Here is a 19,655-nt window from a genome sequence, read left to right on the forward strand (position 1 = left end):
TAAGACAAAGTAAATTTTAAATATTTGCAGACAAACATTAAAGGTAATAATAATTAACTGGAAATGAATTATAAGTACCTATACAGGAATATTATACAAGGTAGAAAAGAAACAAAATTTGGAAGAATAATGTACAAATAAAAATTGAATTCCTAGATATTAATTTAGTAACTTTTTGAAAAGAAAATTTAAAGGATTTTATTAGATGGGTATGCTACTCAATAAGTTTAAGTTTGTATGTTCTAACATTTTCTCATCAATTTAAATATTTCCATTCATGAGTTATACTAGAAATGCTTTCTGACATTCTGGAGGGCACTCTTCACTTGAACCCAATCTGAATTTGAAATTCACATTTATATTTAGAGGATTATTATGAAAGTAAATATAAATCAAGACAGTGTCTCCTCTTTATAGAGTTCCTATTTCTAGATAAAGATTCTTGCTGGGTGGTGTAGAAAGAAGGATTAGTGTATATTAAATGAGAGTCATGCACATAAAATTTCACATGGTATTGGAAAAACTAATTTAGTTGGGTAAAACGTTTTCAGAACTATCTTACCTGTTTCATCTGTTTGTTTACGGTCAAAATTGGATTAACTACAACATATAAGTAACCCATACAAAAGCTGGAATGTGTGGAATGAAATCCCACAGAGACAAAAACACAATAAAATTGTGGGAAAAGACAGATGGGATAGGAATAGGAATAAATAGTTAGGAAATAAAATTCTGCACACTTCAGCCCAAATACAGTAGAGTACGGAACTCAGAAAATATAAGTGTTAATATAAAGAAACTAAAGGTTTGTGGGCCAGCAGCCAGGAAAGGAGGCAGAAGTTACAAACATGCTCTGGGAACTGGTTTCTTCATCTGTAAAATAAAAAACTGGACTAGATAACCTATCAGTCCCTTTATCTTTTTTCAGAAAAACATATCTCTAATAGTACAAAGGAAGGAATGTCAAGGGTTTTGGTAAAAAATATTATAGAATTCAGATTTAAAGGAAAAAATAACGAACCTAATCACAACCAACTATTCCAAAGCTACTTTTATTTTTACTGCACACTAAAGAATTATAAAGAAACTCCCTAGCTATGTGTGGTATGCCCACAGTTATTTACTATAAGCAATAGCAAGAAGTTCCTTACTGGACCAGAGATTGTGGCCAACCAAAGGCAGGCTATTCACAAGCAACTGGCAGTCCACAAATTAACATGGCAAGAAAAGTATTGTCCAGAGGCAAATGGATATATGGTATCTACTGACCCGGTACCTTTGCCACTCCCTACAGAGTGGGCAATAGAGTAACCCAAAGCTTGGGGAAAAGGGCAAGAAAGGCCATGTTCAGAGATGAGAGAAGAAGGTTGTACAGCAGTGAAAGAATTAAAGACAATCATAATCAGAAAAGAGAAGGAAAACAAAACAAGCAGAACTTCTGAGGAAGTACCAATTCATTTTTTACCAGTCCCTAAACTTTGGCTGAACCATAACATCTGCTGGGCTTCCCTGATTCCTGGACCACCCTTTCATTATACTCCAGCAATTGGGGAACTATGGCATGACTCTCTTCCTTGAAATTTAAAATAGCTTAATTTGGATTTTAAATTGTAAAAATTATTACCTCCTTCAGAATCCTTTCATTAAAAAATTGTTGAAGTTTTTCATTACAATAGTTGATGCAAAATTGCTCAAAACTGTTATGTTCAAAGTACTCTGAAAATTAAGAGCCAGCACAAAGAATCATCATCAATTCAACTTCATATAAATTTATCCCATAAAATAAAACATTATTGTATCAACAGATCAATTTAAAATTGGGCTTTAAAAATATATTCAATTGTTTTATACTCCCCAAGTCTTCTTATTTTAAGATAAATTGTATGAGACACTATAATTGAGAAATAAAAATTCCTTTCTCTAATTGGACAAAAAACTGTTTGGCAGGTGAAATAAATTATATAGTATAATAACAAAATGTAAGCCAGTTGTAACATAATTTTTAAAGCATGAGTATTTAAGCAATTCAAAGCCCAAATGACATAAAAAAATTATCTATAAAATTACAATTATCAAAAATACCATAAATACTGATTCACTTCTGAAATTATATTACATAATATCTAAGATCTACAGGGTTCTAAAATTTTATGAATCTCTGTGTGTATCATGCTAAAACTGATATAGACTAGTATACAAACAAATGTATAAAGATTGTGAAATCTTAAGAAGTCAGTGATGGGGGTTATCTATCTTTGAACAAAAGGTAGTATTTCATTATAAATTTTAAAATACCTATTACATCACATAAAAACAAAAGCAAAACTCTGAGCCTCTCAAAATGTAAATACTTATCTTCTGTTGGCAAAGGCAAACAAATCACAAAGAGAAACATACCAATCCGCAAGCCAGAAGAAACACCTGATATCAATAAAGCCCAGTACAAAACCCATCAGATTTACTTCAAGATTTTAATAACATAGTCATTCAGAACACAGCAGTGTTCAGATTGTATTCAGTAACCCATTTAATTTCTGGTTGAACCATTCCACAGTGATTCACAATAATTTGTTATCTTATTCATTTGATGGAATATGAACTAGAAATAGTTATTTGTTGACAATTAACACTAGCAATGAATTCTTACAATTATGAGGTTAACCTGTATATCTTAGGTGAACGTTTACCCAGCTCTACATGTTCAACCATGGTTTTAGTGACTTTATTATCTACATTAGTCACATTATCTGAATTTGTAGCACTGATTTTCACCTTTATTTCAGATGTATTCATTTAAGCAGAGACATTTAATCTATATATATTTTGTTTTCAGTTGTAGTTGAATACAATATCTTTATTTTATTTATTTATTTTTATGTGGTGCTGAAGATTGAACCCAACGCCTCACATATGCTAGGCGAGCGCTCTACTGCTGAGCCACAACCCCAGCCCCTAAATTATGGTGGTTTTAATCAACATGTTTTAATTTTGTCCTTAAGACTTAAAGAATCTTTCCCTTTTTAAAAAACTATCAACTTTCTATACAAATCATATTATAAAATGCAAGTTTGAACATACAATTGAAAATATATCAAATAAAAGGTATTACAGGAGATAAAGGCTTTTTAAAATATATATATTCTTATATGTGCAAAGAAATATCAAACAAAAATAAACTCACAAAAGAATTGTACTTACCAAAACCAGCAATATCTAGAACTCCAATAAAATAGGATGAAGTTTCAAAAGGAAAACACTGATTAACTCTGTTGACCACATGATCAAAAAGATGGCTATAGACAGTCTTTGCCAGGGCATCACGAGCATTGTTTGCTTGCTCCACTTTCAAGGGGACCCTGCAAAAAAAGACTATATCAATGAAAATTCCTTATGGGAACATAGTGTGAAAAAATATCAAATACCCAAAGTTAAATGTACCTAAACATATTCACTGTGAAGAACAAACAGTTACCAAGGGTCATATGTGAATAGGCACAGATAAACAGGGCTAGAGAGAGAGCTGTAAAAAAAGAACTAAAGGAACCATCTAAAATTAGATTTAAAAATTTCCTGCTGATTAAAAAAAACTTCAGGCTTGAAAAATCATTTTAACTTTAATTTACATTTCACTTTACATGATGAGTAGGGAAAAATTACTCAGAGGAATAATCTTCCTTTTGACTTTCTTAAATGTGAAAGAAACTGTTTAATTCAGAATAACTTTGAAGTCTGGTAATTTATTTACCTTGTTCAAGAAAAATATTTAGTTACTCCTTAAAATTTGAACTGTCCAACTCTACCATATTAGTAACTACATATGATACAACAGTATTAGATGTTGCACATACAGATATACGACCTATGTTCTTAAGAAATTACATTTTGATGAAGAGAGACTGGCATAAAGGAGAATTTCCTAACACCACACTAAATGCTATCATAATGATAAGCATGTGTCACTATGAGAGTACAAAAAAGAAAAAAAAGATAAAATTTCGAAGTTACTTTAAAAATCATTTGAATAAACCTGATATTTGAATTCCCTCTAATAGTGTTTTTTTATACTTAACATTCCTGCAAGAGTCCCATTCTCCCCACCCCAACATGCATGCACACACGCACACAGTGATAGTGCTAGGTACTAAAACTAGGGTCTCATAAATGTTAGGCAAGTAGGCAAGTACTCTACCACTGAACTACATCCCCATCCTATTTTATTTTGAGACTGTGTCAGGCAAAACTGCCAAGTCTGCCCTCAAACTTGAAATCCTCCTACCTCAGCTTCCTGAATAGCTAGGATTACAGGTACATGTCACCAAGCCCAACTTTTTCTGAAATAAGTCACTTGAGTTCACTGTCTGCCATGGGACATTTCTTGAAGGGATGTTTATGTGAATACCCTTTAGAGAAAACATGTAAAAGAACTGCTTTGGAATAAAGTGGAAATGGGGAAACAAAGGAAGCAGTACCTTAAAACCACTCAATCCATGACCTTTATGGGTTTTCCCTTGGAATTTGGTTTCTTCTCTAAAGAACCAAGAAATTGGGGCTGGGGTTGTAGCTCAGTGGTAGAGCACTTGCCTAGCATGTGTGAGGCAATGGGTTCAATCCTCAGTACCACAGAAAAAAATAAATTTAAAAAAATAAAGGTATTATGTCCATCTACAACTAAAATAAATTTTAAAAAAACAAGAAATTAAGGAACTTTAGGACAATGCTATACAAATTTCTTACAGAGCTTTTCTTTGTAGTACAAATAATTTAGAATTAGTTTAGCAAAAAAAAAAAAAAAAAAGATCAGGCTACGCATATCTTGCTTCTATTTCCAAACATGTAAGAGGTAGTAAATTTTTAAGCAGATAAAATACCTTTTTGTATGTTCTTTTAGTCAGGTAGAGTAACACATGCCTGTAGTCCCTACTACTTAGGAGTTCGTATAGTAACACACAATGCTAAGCCTAAATATAAATATTATTGCATAGATTAAAATCAAAATGCATAAAGTATAGGCTATTGAGCCAAACTATACACATATCTAGGCACAATCTACAAGTTCTTGATTACTGATTTCAAAAATCTTGGCTAGGCCCTTGTTATCTTGTAATTTCCTCTAAATGAAGACTCCTCAGTAAGGAGAGGTTCCACTTGCTGCATATTTTGCTAAAGTAAGTTCAACTTAGTGGAAGTTTTAGTATACAATATTTGCACGGGCAATCACTTGTTAAGTAAAATGATCTATTACCCCAAACAGTCAGATATTGATTTAAATAATCAATTCACATTTTTGTAGTTGTTCGCAAGTAAATCCCTCTCTTACCTTATGAATTTCAAATATGTGCCATGCAGAATATCTAAAAGGAACAATTTTTAAGAGTTATGCAAATCCCCATTTATTTATATGATGGATTACTGCAGTAAGATGCACAGATTTTTGATCTACCAAGTATATCTTTGAGAACATTAAAATGAAAAGAATGAATGATACATAAAGATCAATCTTAAATCTTTATTTTCAAAACGTATATACATCTCCTTGAGAAAATGCAAAACAGGAATTTTGCAGTGCAATTAAGGGACTTACTTTATAACTGTTCCTTTGGCGCCCCCTGCTGTCGTTAACATAACTCTTGTGGTTAAACTTACACGAAGATCATCTTGGTCCAAACCCAGTAGTTCAGCACAATATTCCAATGACTGAGTAGATTTATTCTTCAGATTACAACCACCTAATGAAATTTAAAATTAATAAACATTATCTAATCCAAATTTTCAAAACCCATTTCTCAGAATTACATTTTATTATGTTCTCTCTCATATGAGGACGCTAACACAATGGAGGATGAGATAGAAGTTCACTGGATTAGACAAAGTGGAATGAAGGGAAAGGAGGGGCAATTGGAATAGGAAAGACAGTAGAATGAATTCGACATAACTTTCCTTTGGTCATATATGAATACACCACAATGAAACTCTACATCATGTTCAACCATAAAAATGGGATCCTTGAGCTCCATGCTTGGAAATTGTGTAAAATAACTAAAAAGTTCCTTTTTATGTTTATTTTGGTTGCATTTTAAAAATGCACTTTGCCCTGAAATTATGATGTTGCATAGGTCTGTGTTTTTACCTTCATGATAACACAGTGGTTCTATGAAGATAAATAATTGTATTTATACCTATGAAGTATTATGATAGTTGAATAAAAAAATAAAAATTGTCTTTTCTTGGAAAAAAAGTGGGATCCTAATTAGAATGTTATACTCCATGTATGTATGTCAAAATATACTCTGTTGTCATATATATATATATCTAAAAATAATTTAAAAAAACAAAAAAGTCAAATACAAAAAAAAAGAATTACACTTCACTAATAAAAACTATAGAATACACAAGGCTTATTTGTAACTCTTTTTCACATCTTTGTCAGATATTCCAAGACGAACAAGAGATCCTAAGTCAGGAAAAGCCTATGGTATAACAGATGCCCTTATCTGTAGTTTTGCTTTCCACAGTTTGTTACCTGCCATAAACCACAATCCAAACATATTAAATGGAAAATTCCAGAAGTAAATAATTCTTAAGTTTTAAATTGTGCACCATTTGGAACAACATGATAGAACTGTGTGTCATCTTGCCAGGGATGTGAATTACCCCTTCGTCCAGTACATCTACACTAAAATGACATAATTCTCAAAAAAGTAACCAATAATTCATTTAAATACTTCTTTTCTTTTATTATATTGATAAATTTTTATATATACCTATATGAATTATGTAAGGTTAAGAAAATAACTTTTTAAAAAATCTTAAAAATGCAAAAGACTTTTTAAAAAAGGAAAAGACTATAAAATAAAGTAAGGTTTTCATGTCACTCCCTTTCCAAAATAGTTCTTCAAACATTTTTAAGTTTATTATTATAATAAAATACTTTTTTGTTATATGGAATCTAAAAAACATAGGCAGTCCCAGAGGCATTTTAAGTATTTCCATCATGCAAAAACCATATTTATGACAGTTAAGAGTCCTACAAGTACTGGGAAATCATATTAGCCAAATTTTATTGCTATATCACTTGCATGTATAAATATGTAACAATGAATCTCACCATTATGTATAATTATAATGCACCAACAAAAATATAGAAAAAATTCCTAACACGTTTACTGGAAAATAAATTTTCCAATAAAATAATTTCAAAATATTTTTTTTCACCAAGTTTCTAGGACATGCCAAAAATGAGCTATCAAGGGGGGAAAAACCCACTTCTACTTAGAAATCATTTGGATCATAGATTTAATGGAGAGTCATAGGAAAGATGAAGATAAATGTAATAAAATCTTAGCTATTAATATTATATTAGTCTAGTTTTTTCTCTTGAGCCTTTGCCTTATTACCATCTGTACTATATCCTGCTTATTTCTGCTACAACTGAAGGAACTTTAAGAAAAAAAATAAAGTGATAATGCAAAAATGCACTTAATCCCTTCTGACTAATTAGTGCTCTTCAACTAACTGGTTCATGCAACATCCATGATACTCCATATACATCTACAAGTTCTACCACAGGACAATAATTAGAGGTATGAAAATACGACCTATTACTTATAATAACATTTCCAAAGTGTATGCTAATTATCCTAAAATCTTTCTTTGTTACTTAGAATCTTCCGTATGTTCCTTTAACATTGCTAAAAAGCAAATGAAACATGACAACATTCATTATATTTTCACAGTAAATTTTCCAATTCCTCTAAAAAACTAATAAGAAATTAAATGTACCCTAAAAAATATCTATATTGCTACAATTTCATTTTAAGTAGACAGCAATCTGTATTTTTATTTTACGTATTCACTAATAGTGATTACTATGTACTAACCACAAATACTCAAATCATTTTATAAATATTTAACTTATTTATTCCTCTACACAACATGAAGACCATTATTACCCTTTAACAGTGAAGAAACTAAGATATGGAAAGGTTAAGTTCCTCTCCCAAGGTCATGCACAGCAGATAGTACAAGGTAAAGCTTTCTGATTCAAGAGCAATGTGAGCTTTTCTATGCTATGTTGAATCTCACATTATTGACTTCACAGCATCACAGGACATTAAATCTTAAAGTCATTGTCTATTTTAGTATATTCATTCACAGATCATAAGGTTTAGTAGCCTGGAGGCAATGAAGGACAATTATTACAGGCTTCTGAGCTAGTCAGACATGGACAGAACAGGTTCTCCCGGCTAAAACTTATTAATAACCATGTGTATTATCTCACTTTTGCGCAGGCTCCTCATCTATAAAATGGAGATAATATCTCTCACCTCATTATTTTTTGATGTTTTAACTATGATTATGATGAAATATAAGATGTGAAAGAAAGTATCTTGCATAGGGTACTTTTTGTGTGTGTGTGTGTGTGTGGGTGTGTGTGTGTGGTACTGGAGACCGAACCTAGGACCTTGAAAATGCTAGACAAGCACCCTACCACTGAGGTACACCCCAGCTCTGATACTTTCTATTTTTTCCTTCCTCTTGTGCCCCCTTTCCTTGTTGCATACAGATACTGTACTTTAAAAGAACTTCTTATGGATTATTTCATTTTGTAAATGAAGAAACCAAGGTTCACAGAACCCCAGGGATCTAACACAAAAGCCCATGTTATTGACTGCTATATTAAATAGCGCTTTCAGTTCTTCTTAACTAATTTCTGTATAAGATTCTAAAACAATGTATTAATGCAAAGGTCAACAATCTTTTGCTCTAATCTTTTTTCCTAAGCCAGATAGTAAATATTTTAGGTTTTCCAGGACATCAGTCTGAACTATTCAGCTCTGCTACTGCAAATGAAAACTGGCATAGACAATACACAGATGCATGGGTGTGATTATGTTCCAATAATGTTTTATTTATAAAAATAGGTGGCGAGCCAGATTTGGCCCATAGGTAACAGTTTGCCAATCCTATATTCAGGGATCACATTTAGAACTAAGTAAAGTTTCACTATTTATGCTATATACAGACTGCAACACTAGAGTTAAATGTTACTTTTTTTTTTTTCAAACTGGGATCCCTGACCCTTTTTTGTATTTTCTTTAGAGACAGGGTCTCGCTGACTTGCTTAGGGCCTTGCTAAATTGCTGATTCTGGCTTTGAACTTGCAGTCCTCCTTCATCAGCTTCCAAAAGCTCTGGGATTACAGGTGTGCACCACCAAGCCCAGCTGAATGTTAACTATTTAGATATACTTCAATTTTCATAAGAATGAAAATTATAGTTTATTTTTGTTTCTCATAAATAAGGTATATAGTGTTAAACTGCCCTGATTAACTTATCCAAGTTTAGATCAATGAACCAGAAAAATTTCAAAAATACTTTAATAGAGGATAGAGAATTAATCTGTTGTTAAAAATGTACCATTATCCAGGAGCGGTGACACATGCCTGTAATCCCAGTGGCTGGGGAGGCTCAGGCAGGAGGATCTCAAACCAGCCACAGCAAAAGCAAGGCACTAAGCAACTCAGTGAAACCAAGTCTCTAAATAAAACAAATTAGGGCTTGGGATGTGGCTCAGGGGAGTGCCCCTGAGTTCAATCCCAGATATAGGAGGGGAAAAAAAGTACCATTAGTTAAAATTTTTAGCTATGACCCTAGTACTCAGTTGTTAATTTGTTCAAAACAAAGCTCATAATGAAGCATCGCTCATTTGTCAGGTTCACCATGTAACACACTACATTCTAGAAAATTCAAAAAACATGCACCTAAACATTTAGAATGATTTTTCATATGACCAAAAAATAAGAGTAAGTCAATCTAATTTTATGCCCTTAAGAAAAAAAAAAAAAAACCTGAAGTGCTGCCAGTGTCCTCAAAGTCAATGTTTCCAAGATGCAGGACACCCGCGACTACTCGGAACAGATCAAGCTTTTCTTCATCATCCAAACCAATTTTTTTCATGGCAGTGCACATTCTAATAAAATCTCCATGGTCATCTAAGAGAGGATCTTTCAAGGAACCTGCCTTAAGATACTACAAAACAAGATATTAATAATTAACTAATCTTCACATTTTTTAAGTAAACCAAAACTATAAAACCAAGTCTATTAATGCAACATATGTCATGCAAAAATAAAATTAGTCAATGAAAAAAGTTAAGCATTCTAACACTTATAAAAATTGAATAACTAGGTAAAGTGTATATAAGATATCTTCACTCTTTCTTCCAACTACATGTAAACTACAATTATTTCAATAATAATTTCAATTTAAAAAAGAAATGTTTTATAATTATAATTTCAATTCTAAAGTATTATAATTCTAGGATATTAGATAAAGATAAATTCAATAAAGAAGGAGGGAATATATGTGGTTGAAATTAATCAAAATCTTTAGGTCAAAAAGAATTAAGGTAGTAATGGATATGTTAGTTTGATCTAATTATTCCACAATGTATACAATATCCAAACATTACATTGCATCCCAATGTGTTTTACAAATATACACAGCTTTTTTTCAATTAAAAACGAATAAGCAAAAAAAGGTAAAAAGTTGCAATATATAACCCTGACAATTAGCATGACACTACTTTAGGTTAATTACCATCAATTCACTAAAGTTAAACAGAAGCAAATATCTTGGACAGAGTGATACATGGCTTTAGAAGTATTTTTTTAACCTTTCTGTATATACACAAGGTACAGTGTATTAAAGCATTATGCTTACTCTAGAAATTTATGCAATGACTAAAAACATGTCAGAAAAAAAAGAAGAGAAAATTTGTTTTCTCTCCTAAAGGAATTTGTATCCAAAGTATTCAATTTGTTAGAACCTACAACAAGCTCAGAAAAAGGGATGAAGAAAGTTAGGCCTGCAGAAGCTAGGAAAAACATAACAGTAACTGGACAAAGAAAAACTGGTCTAGGAATTTTCCAGAACACATAATTAAGAAGTTAAAATAAGGAAGCATAATATTAGAATTAATGGCATTAAAAGATGGCTCCAGGAGGTGTATTTTTCTCCAAGTAAACAACTGCTTTTCAGCAGTTTGTCTTTCCACAAAAGTTTTTTAAACGTTCAATTATTTGTGAAATTTCTGGAAAATATCTAGAAAATGAAATTCCACTTTACTCTTAAAAAGAAGCAAAGACAACAATCACAAGCAGCAAAAAATTAACAGAAAACACATCATGCAGAATTTTTAGTCTTGCAATTCAATGCTTGCTTCCTTTAAAAACTGTTTCTAATCAAATGTTAATAAACATATTTGCTATAGGGCAGACTAAAAATACTGCATTTTCCTAGAAATTACACACAGCTGAAAGACATTCAAATGGAATAAGGCAAAGGGTTTAGTCAAAATGATCACCTCATCCTCCTGATAAAGAAGACATAAAAAGCAATTTAAACATATTAATCCATTGTTCACCTTTGTATATTATACACACACATATTATCTCACCCTCCCTCCCTTTAAATAATATAAAAGATTCCTGAAAACCTATATTCATCTAAAAGTGAGTACATTTTTATCTTTGGAGAATACATGATACTCTCTGAAGTGTAAACACCAGTTTTCTTTCAGTTTATTCTGTGACAAAGACCATATCTTTGTAAATAAATAAATATTTTCTTCCTTTAGGACAGCTGAAGCATCCTACAACTACAATATTTTGGTGATATTTTTATAAAAATATAATCTTATCAAGACAAAGATACCATTATAAATACAATCTTGCTTCTTTAAAGTCCAATCATGGATAAAACATAAAGTTCATGACTTATAATTCAGACATCTATCTAAAATGATATATAAAATGTCAAATTAATAAAAAATTAACTGTAGACTCATCTATTTTGAATTTGAAATAAGGGTAATTTTGTTTTCTGATATTTAATATGAATATATATTTAAGATATATTTCATCTAACCCAGTTTGAAAGAAGTCAAAATATCTAGTTTATAAAAGAATTAGAAATTGATCATAATAAAAACTATTTACATACTCAATACAAATGTTTTAATAAAATCAGTAAAGGCAATATAAACTAGAACTTATAACTAATCCTAACTTAACTTTCCTAATGTAAGCCCCTTGTACAGACACAACTTAATACCATTTATTACTTAAACACTGCCTATTAAAATTTATAGGTCTTCAGATTAAAGATTAAATGTTTTTAAAACAGTACTTAATGGTATAATTATACCTAATTACTCTTAGAAATATTATAATGATTTAGAGAGGCCAATATACAAAACTTTGTTTATTTATTTATTTAGGTACCAGGAATTGAAGCCAGGGACACTTAACCACTGAGCTACATCCCCAGCCCTTTTTTTATTTTTTATTTTGAGACAGAGTCTCACTAAGTTACTTAGAACCTCACTAAGTTGCTAAGGCTGGCCTCAAACTTGTAATCCTCTTGCCTCAGCCTCCCAAATTGCTAGAATTACAGGTGTGTGCCAGAGTCCAGTTTAAAACTTAATATATTTTAGAAATAAGCTATTTTAAAGAGAAGTGCTATTAATATGTAAACATACTTTCACATGAATGCTTAGTCTATTGTCTACTTCAAACCTTAATTCAAACCTTGTACCTAATTCAAGGTACAAAACTGGTACCTAATTCAAACCTTAAAGTAGATAATAAATTAAAAATATATACTTTGTACTTAATCCTAAAAAGGTAATATGAGAAAAAGTTTCAAAAGTGCTAAAAGACAACGATTCTTAGCAATTTAAAACTATCATACTTGGAAAAGAGGAGGAGGAAAGCAGTGTCCTGAGTCCCTTGAACTAGAAGCTGTGGCTTCTGTAGATATCAACAGAGTTATAAAGTTCTGCACACTAAAAGAATGAGTACTTAAGCTTTTTGAAACATAAGTCTAAAAGTAAGAAATCTTATTCGGGCTCCTAATTTAAAAATATAACTTGCAGCATGATTTTTTTAAAAAATATTTATTTTTTAGTTGTAGTTGGACACAATATCTTTATTTTATTTATTTATTTTTATGTGGTGCTGAGGATCAAACCCAGGGCCTCACACATGCTAGATGAGCGCTCTACCACTGAGCACAACCCCAGCTCAGCATGATTGTTTTTTGACATTAAAATTTTAATTAAAAAAATAGTTTACTATACCTCAGGACTTCTGCGGTTCTGTAAAATCTGTTTGTCAGTTTCTTTGTTAGCAAAGTATCTAGTACAGCCTCGGTTTAAATACTATAATAAAAGAAATATAAAACAGAATTAATATATACAACCCACAGGGAAACAAAAAAATAACATCAAACAGGACTAACCATGAAGAACTTCTGAACATAAATTGAGTATTGTGTAATTCCTCAATTAAATCAGTACTTCAATATTTTATATTTTTTATTACTTATCTAACCAAGAATATTAAAAACTCCTAATCCCTGGAATAGATTAAATGAAATTATTAAAGTTAAAAACCAATACTATGTTTTTATTTTATTTATTCTAATTTGCTATATATGACAGCAGAATGCAATTCAATTCATATTACACAAATAGAGCACAATTTTTCATGTCTCTGGTTGTACACAAAGTAGAGTCACACCATTTGTATTTTCGTACTCGTACTTAGGGTAATGATGTCTATCATTCCACCGACTTTCCTACCCTCATAAACCCTTCCTTTCCCTTCCTCACACTGCCTCCCCATCCCCATTATGAATCAGCATTCTTATATCAGAGAAAACATTCGGCATTTGGTTTTTTGGGATTGGCTTACTTCACTTAGCAAATGTGTTGTGTGTGTATACACACACACACACACACACACTGGAATATTATTCAGCATTAAGAGAGAATAAAATCATGGCATTTGCAGGTAAATGGATGAAGCTGGAGATTGTTTTTTATTTTTAAAGGGCAATTTTATACATTCTCAGTATTGAATATCTCCCCGCTCCACAGTTGTTTTTTTTTTTATTGGTTGTTCAAAACATTACAAAGCTCTTGACATATCATATTTCATACATTAGATTCAAGTGGGTTATGAACTCCCATTTTTACCCCAAATACAGATTGCAGAATCACATCGGTTACACATCCACATTTTTACATAAAGCCCTATTAGTAACTGTTGTATTCTGCTACCTTTCCTATCCTCTACTATCCTCCCTCCCCTCCCCTCCCATCTTCTCTCTCTACCCCATCTACTGAAATTCATTTCTCTCCTTGTTTATTTTCCCATTCCCCTCACAACTCTTATATGTAATTTTGTATAACAATGAGGGTCTCCCTCCATTTCCATGCAATTTCCCTTTTCTCTCCCCTTCCCTCCCACCTCATGTCTCTGTTTAATGTTAATCTTTTCTTCCTGCTCTTTCTCCCTGCTCTGTTCTTAGTTGCTCTCATTATATCAAAGAAGACATTTGGTATTTTTTTTTTAGGGATTGGCTAGCTTCACTAAGCATAATCTGCTCTAGTGCCATCCATTTCCCTGCAAATTCCATTATTTTGTCATTTTTTAATGCCGTGTAATACTCCATGGTGTATAAATGCCACATTTTTAATCCATTCATCTATTGAAGGGTATCTGGGTTGGTTCCACAGTCTAGCTATTGTGAATTGTGCTGCTATGAACATCGATGAGGCAGTATCCCTGTAGTACGCTCTTTTAAGGTCTTCAGGGAATAGTCCGAGAAGGGCAATAGCTGGGTCAAATGGTGGTTCCATTCCCAGCTTTCCCAGGAATCTCCATACTGCTTTCCAAATTGGCCGCACCAATTTGCAGTCCCACCAGCAATGTACAAGAGTACCCTTTTCCCCACATCCTCACCAGCACTTGTTGTTGTTTGACTTCAGAATGGCTGCCAATCTTACTGGAGTGAGATGGTATCTTAGGGTGGTTTTGATTTGCATTTCTCTGGCTGCTAGAGATGGTGAGCATTTTTTCATGTACTTGTTGATTGATTGTATGTCCTCCTCTGAGAAGTGTCTGTTCAGGTCCTTGACCCATTTGTTGATTGGGTTATTTGTTATCTTATTGTCTAATTTTTTGAGTTCTTTGTATACTCTGGATATTAGGGCTCTATCTGAAGTGTGAGGAGTAAAAATTTGTTCCCATGATGTAGGCTCCCTATTTACCTCTCTTACTGTTTCTTTTGCTGAGAGAAAACTTTTTAGTTTAAGTAAGTCCCATTTGTTGATTCTTGTTATTAACTCTTGTGCTATGGGTGTCCTATTAAGGAATTTGGAGCCCGACCCCACAATATGTAGATCGGAGCCAACTTTTTCTTCTATCAGACGCAGAGTCTCTGATTTGATATCAAGCTCCTTGATCCATTTTGAGTTAACTTTTGTGCATGGTGAGAGGAGGGGATTCAGTTTCATTTTGTTGCATATGGATTTCCAGTTTTCCCAACACCATTTGTTGAAGATGCTATCCTTCCTCCATTGCATGCTTTTAGCCCCTTTATCAAATATAAGATAGTTGTAACTTTGTGGATTAGTCTCTGTGTCGTCTATTCTATACCATTGGTCCACCCACCTGTTTTGGTACCAGTACCATGCTGTTTTTGTTACTATTGCTCTGTAATATAGTTTGAAATCTGGTATCGCTATACAGCCTGATTCACACTTCCTGCTTAGAATTGCTTTTGCTATTCTGGGTCTTCTATTTTTCCATATGAATTTCATGATTGCTTTATCTATTTCTACAAGAAATGCCATTGGGATTTTCATTGGCATTGCATTAAACCTATAGAGAACTTTTGGTAATATCGCCATTTTGATGATGTTAGTTCTGCCTATCCATGAACAGGGTATATTTTTCCATCTTCTAAGATCTTCTTCTACTTCTCTCTTTAGGGTTCTGTAGTTTTTATTGTATAAATCTTTCACCCCCCTCCACAGTTGTGGTGCTGGGGATTGAATTCAATGCCTCAAGTGCAATACTACTGAGCTACATCCCAGTCAATAATCTTTTTAAAATACAATTTATAACATTACTACTACAAGTAATAATGAAAATCACCCACCTGCTAAACACATGAGATCTCCAAATAACATATTATAGCTTAATATTTTAAGTGTCATTCTGAATAATTATGAAATACTATCCTTATTTTCTTAATTTCTGATTTTTTTAAATATTTTTTTAGTTGTAAATAGACACAATATCTTTATTTATTTATTTTTATGTGGTGCTGGGAATTGAACCCAGGGTCTCACGCATGCAAGGCAAGCACTCTACCACTAAGCTACAACCCCAGCCCTAATTTCTGATTTTTAAACTCAGTTCTTCAAAACATGACTTTCACATTTACTGAAAGTTAACAGTGACTATATATAAAATTACAATATTTCCTTTATGGATCAAATAATTTCAGCTTTTCTTCTCTCAATGATTTATACTACTTCTCAGAAACCCTACAAAGTTAATAAGAGCTTTCAAAACAGAATAAGGGATGAAGTTGGACAAAAACAGAGGTTAAACACCTCTAATCCAAAAATTCCAAATCTAAAATGCTCCAAAAATTAGAGTTCCAGGTTTGTTGCATTTTATATTTTGGATATGGGATTTTCAAACTTGTGGTATTCACCTGATAAAGTCTGCAAATATTCCAAAATCTAAGAAATTCTGAGATCTGAAATACTTCTGGTTCCAAAGCATTTAAGATAAGAGATACTTAATTTGAAATATATTCACCTCAAAGAAAATCTCTTACATTTAAAAGGAGGTCCATTAGATAGTACAACAGGATGAAAAAAGCTTATAAGGAGGTCCATAAGAAAAACAACAGGATGAAAAATAGTTTAAAACATTTCAGCTTTTCTTAAATTAGATTACTATAATTCCATTATACCATGGCATGAATTACAAGACAAATATACCACATACATTCACCAAGAAAAATGTACAGTAAATTTGAATGTTTTAGGGAGATAAATTGATATTTTAGATGATCAATGTACCTATTTCCCTCTGTTATAAGTAAACATTAACATACTCCAAAATCGGACAATGATTACAGTTTCTTCTTCTACCCTTGAAGGGAAAAGGGATAATGCTGAAAGATTTTCAATTGACTGTTTCAAAAAAAAGAGTTATTTCACTTAATAGAATGGCAATGTAAACATATAGAGCCCAAACAAATATTCTCATTGCTACACGGTGCTTTATCTCCCCACTTCAATTTTTTGGTCAAGTTTTTGGCTTACAGACAGTTGGACATAAGACTAAAGGGGCTGGATATGTAGGTCAGTGTCCAACACTTGCCTAGCATGAGCAAGGCCCTTGGTTTGATTCCCAGGACTGCAAAAAAATTTAAAACATAAGAATGATATATGTTTCTTCTACCTTTTCTATAATTAGAAAGCTATAACTATCCTGCCATCCATTCTCATTCTATCTAAGCTTTCTTCATATTCAAGCATCTTTGCATGACTATAGCAAAAATATTTTAAAAGTTTTAATAAAGAGAGCTTTTTAAACCTTTTATTTTTTAAAATACATGTATAGTTAACACAAATGTTTTCAAATAGGTGTATCTCTACAATTCCTTATGTACACAAATTGGATAAAATAATGACAAAAAATTCAACAATTTTGGATGTGTTTGGTTTATCAGTTATAACTAAAGGACTTAACTAGAAAAACCTGATGAAATTACTGATACAGTGTCAAGTCACTTCAAAGCAAAATTGTTTGGGGAAGGAGACAGAGAAGTATTTGTATGAAGATATACATGAGAGGAAGCACAAACTGTCTAATTTTCCACTAAAGCCCTTTATAGCTCTTCAGCCTCCCTCCTACCACTCTCTGCCTTATTCTTTATGATGCTTCTTGCTTTTGCTTATCTTCTTCCATCTTTCTTCATTTAAACACTTGGAAAATCCCTCCATTAAGTCTTGCAAAATCCCCAGGTCACTAAAGCATTCTATGTCTATTTTCTTATTATTCAACTTATCAGTCAGATTATATGTCTCCCATCACATTCATAGTTGCTTGGTAACAGGTACTGTTTCTCATTTAATCTTTTTAATCCTGGCACATTACCTAACATCCAAGGGGCAAGCAATAAATATGTGTTGTTGAATTAAAGAATATAATCATATGTCCTTTATTACTATTAATTCAGTAATCAAACTTTTTACAGATAAGTCAAAGGCAACTAACTTGAAAGCTAGTGTTACAAAACTATTATAAATTTCTAATTGGGGGCTGGGGATGTGGCTCAAGCGGTAGCGCGCTCGCCTGGCATGCGTGCGACCCGGGTTCGATCCTCAGCACCACATACCAACAAAGATGTTGTGTCCGCCGAGAACTAGAAAATAAATATTAAAAAAAATTCTCTCTCTCTCTCCTCTCTCACTCTCTCTTTAGAAAAAAAAATAAATTTCTAATTGAGCTTAAATTAATGTGGGGTTTAACTTCTATCCTTTTACCTATTGCATTATGTACCTTCTCTATATATACAGGATAAGTATCCCTTATCTGAAATACTTGAGAAAGCATTGTTTTGAAGTTGTTGTGTTTTTTTGTTTTTTGTTTTTTTGTTTTGTTTTCTGTTTTTAATTTTGGAGTATTTGCAGACTTTCCACCTGAATATCCCTAATCCAAAAATCTATCCCTAGATTTGGGATTCAGATTAGGAATGTTCAACCTGTATTATAAAACAATATAACCCTCAATAAAGATCTCTCAGGGGCTGGGGCCGTGGCTTAGTGATAGAGCACTTGCCTGGCACATGTGAGGGACCACATTCAATCCTCAGCACCACATAAAAGTAAAATAAAGCTACTGTGTTTTATATAACTTTTTTAAAAAATCTCCTTAGTGACTGGGGTTGTAGCTCAGTGGTAGAGTGCTCGCCTAGCATGCAAGAGGCACTGGGTGTTCAATCCTCAGCACCACATAAATGTAAAATGAAGATATTGTATCCACCTATAACTTAAGAAAAAATATTTTTTTTAAAAAAAGATCTCCTTAGTACAGAAATCATTCTAATACATTATATAGTTGTTCTTCAGCATTTGTGGGAGATTGGTTCCTTTACTCCTACAGATATAGAATAGCAAAATCCTCAGGTGTTCAAGTCCCTTACACAAAATGAAACTGTATTTATATAAAACCTATACATATAGTCTCATATATTTTAAGTCCTCTATATATTACTTATAATACTTAAAGTCAATGCTATGTTACACTTTATTGTTTAGGGAATAATGACAAGGAAAAGACACAATTTTTTTTTCACTCTGACTAGTTTAAATTCAGTTCGTTGAAGCACATAAATGTAGAAGGTAAACTATATTTTATTTAATGTAGTTATACACATGCAAAACTAGATGCAAAATTCACTAAAATAAGTTTTATAATGGAAGACAATTCAATTTGCAAAAATGGTATGAAATTTATTTTCTTCCAACCTACCCGAAAATTATCTGGGGAGCTCAAATGAAGTTTTTCCCTAATGTCTTCAGAGGCACCAGCACACAATCTATAAAAGATATGATAATTCCTTTCCTCTTTGCCTTGAACACAGATCCTAGATTTCTCTAGAAGATAATGTGAAACAAATCCTCCAACAACTGAACTCTAAAAAACAAAAGACAGAAAATACATTTTTTTCATTTAAAGTCTTAAACTATAATTTAACAAGGTTAAATCAATCTTTTCT

The 19,655-nt window shown here is 32.3% G+C and overlaps 1 protein-coding gene across 1 annotated transcript in view; it reads right to left on the minus strand.

Moving 5' to 3' along the window:
* Myo6 (myosin VI) overlaps positions 1-19,655 on the minus strand; it is a 136,325-nt gene that overhangs the window by 41,663 nt on the left and 75,007 nt on the right. The window contains exons 9-14 of the mRNA XM_026409529.2: positions 19,409-19,573; positions 13,141-13,221; positions 9,848-10,028; positions 5,582-5,726; positions 3,199-3,356; positions 1,625-1,716 (exon numbers count right to left, since the gene is read on the minus strand). Coding sequence (XP_026265314.2) covers positions 1,625-1,716; positions 3,199-3,356; positions 5,582-5,726; positions 9,848-10,028; positions 13,141-13,221; positions 19,409-19,573 — 822 coding nt within the window. The remainder of the gene's footprint in view (positions 1-1,624; positions 1,717-3,198; positions 3,357-5,581; positions 5,727-9,847; positions 10,029-13,140; positions 13,222-19,408; positions 19,574-19,655) is intronic.

The sequence above is a fragment of the Urocitellus parryii genome, chromosome 8 (genome assembly GCF_045843805.1).
Source record: "Urocitellus parryii isolate mUroPar1 chromosome 8, mUroPar1.hap1, whole genome shotgun sequence".
In the NCBI taxonomy this organism is placed as follows: domain Eukaryota; kingdom Metazoa; phylum Chordata; class Mammalia; order Rodentia; family Sciuridae; genus Urocitellus; species Urocitellus parryii.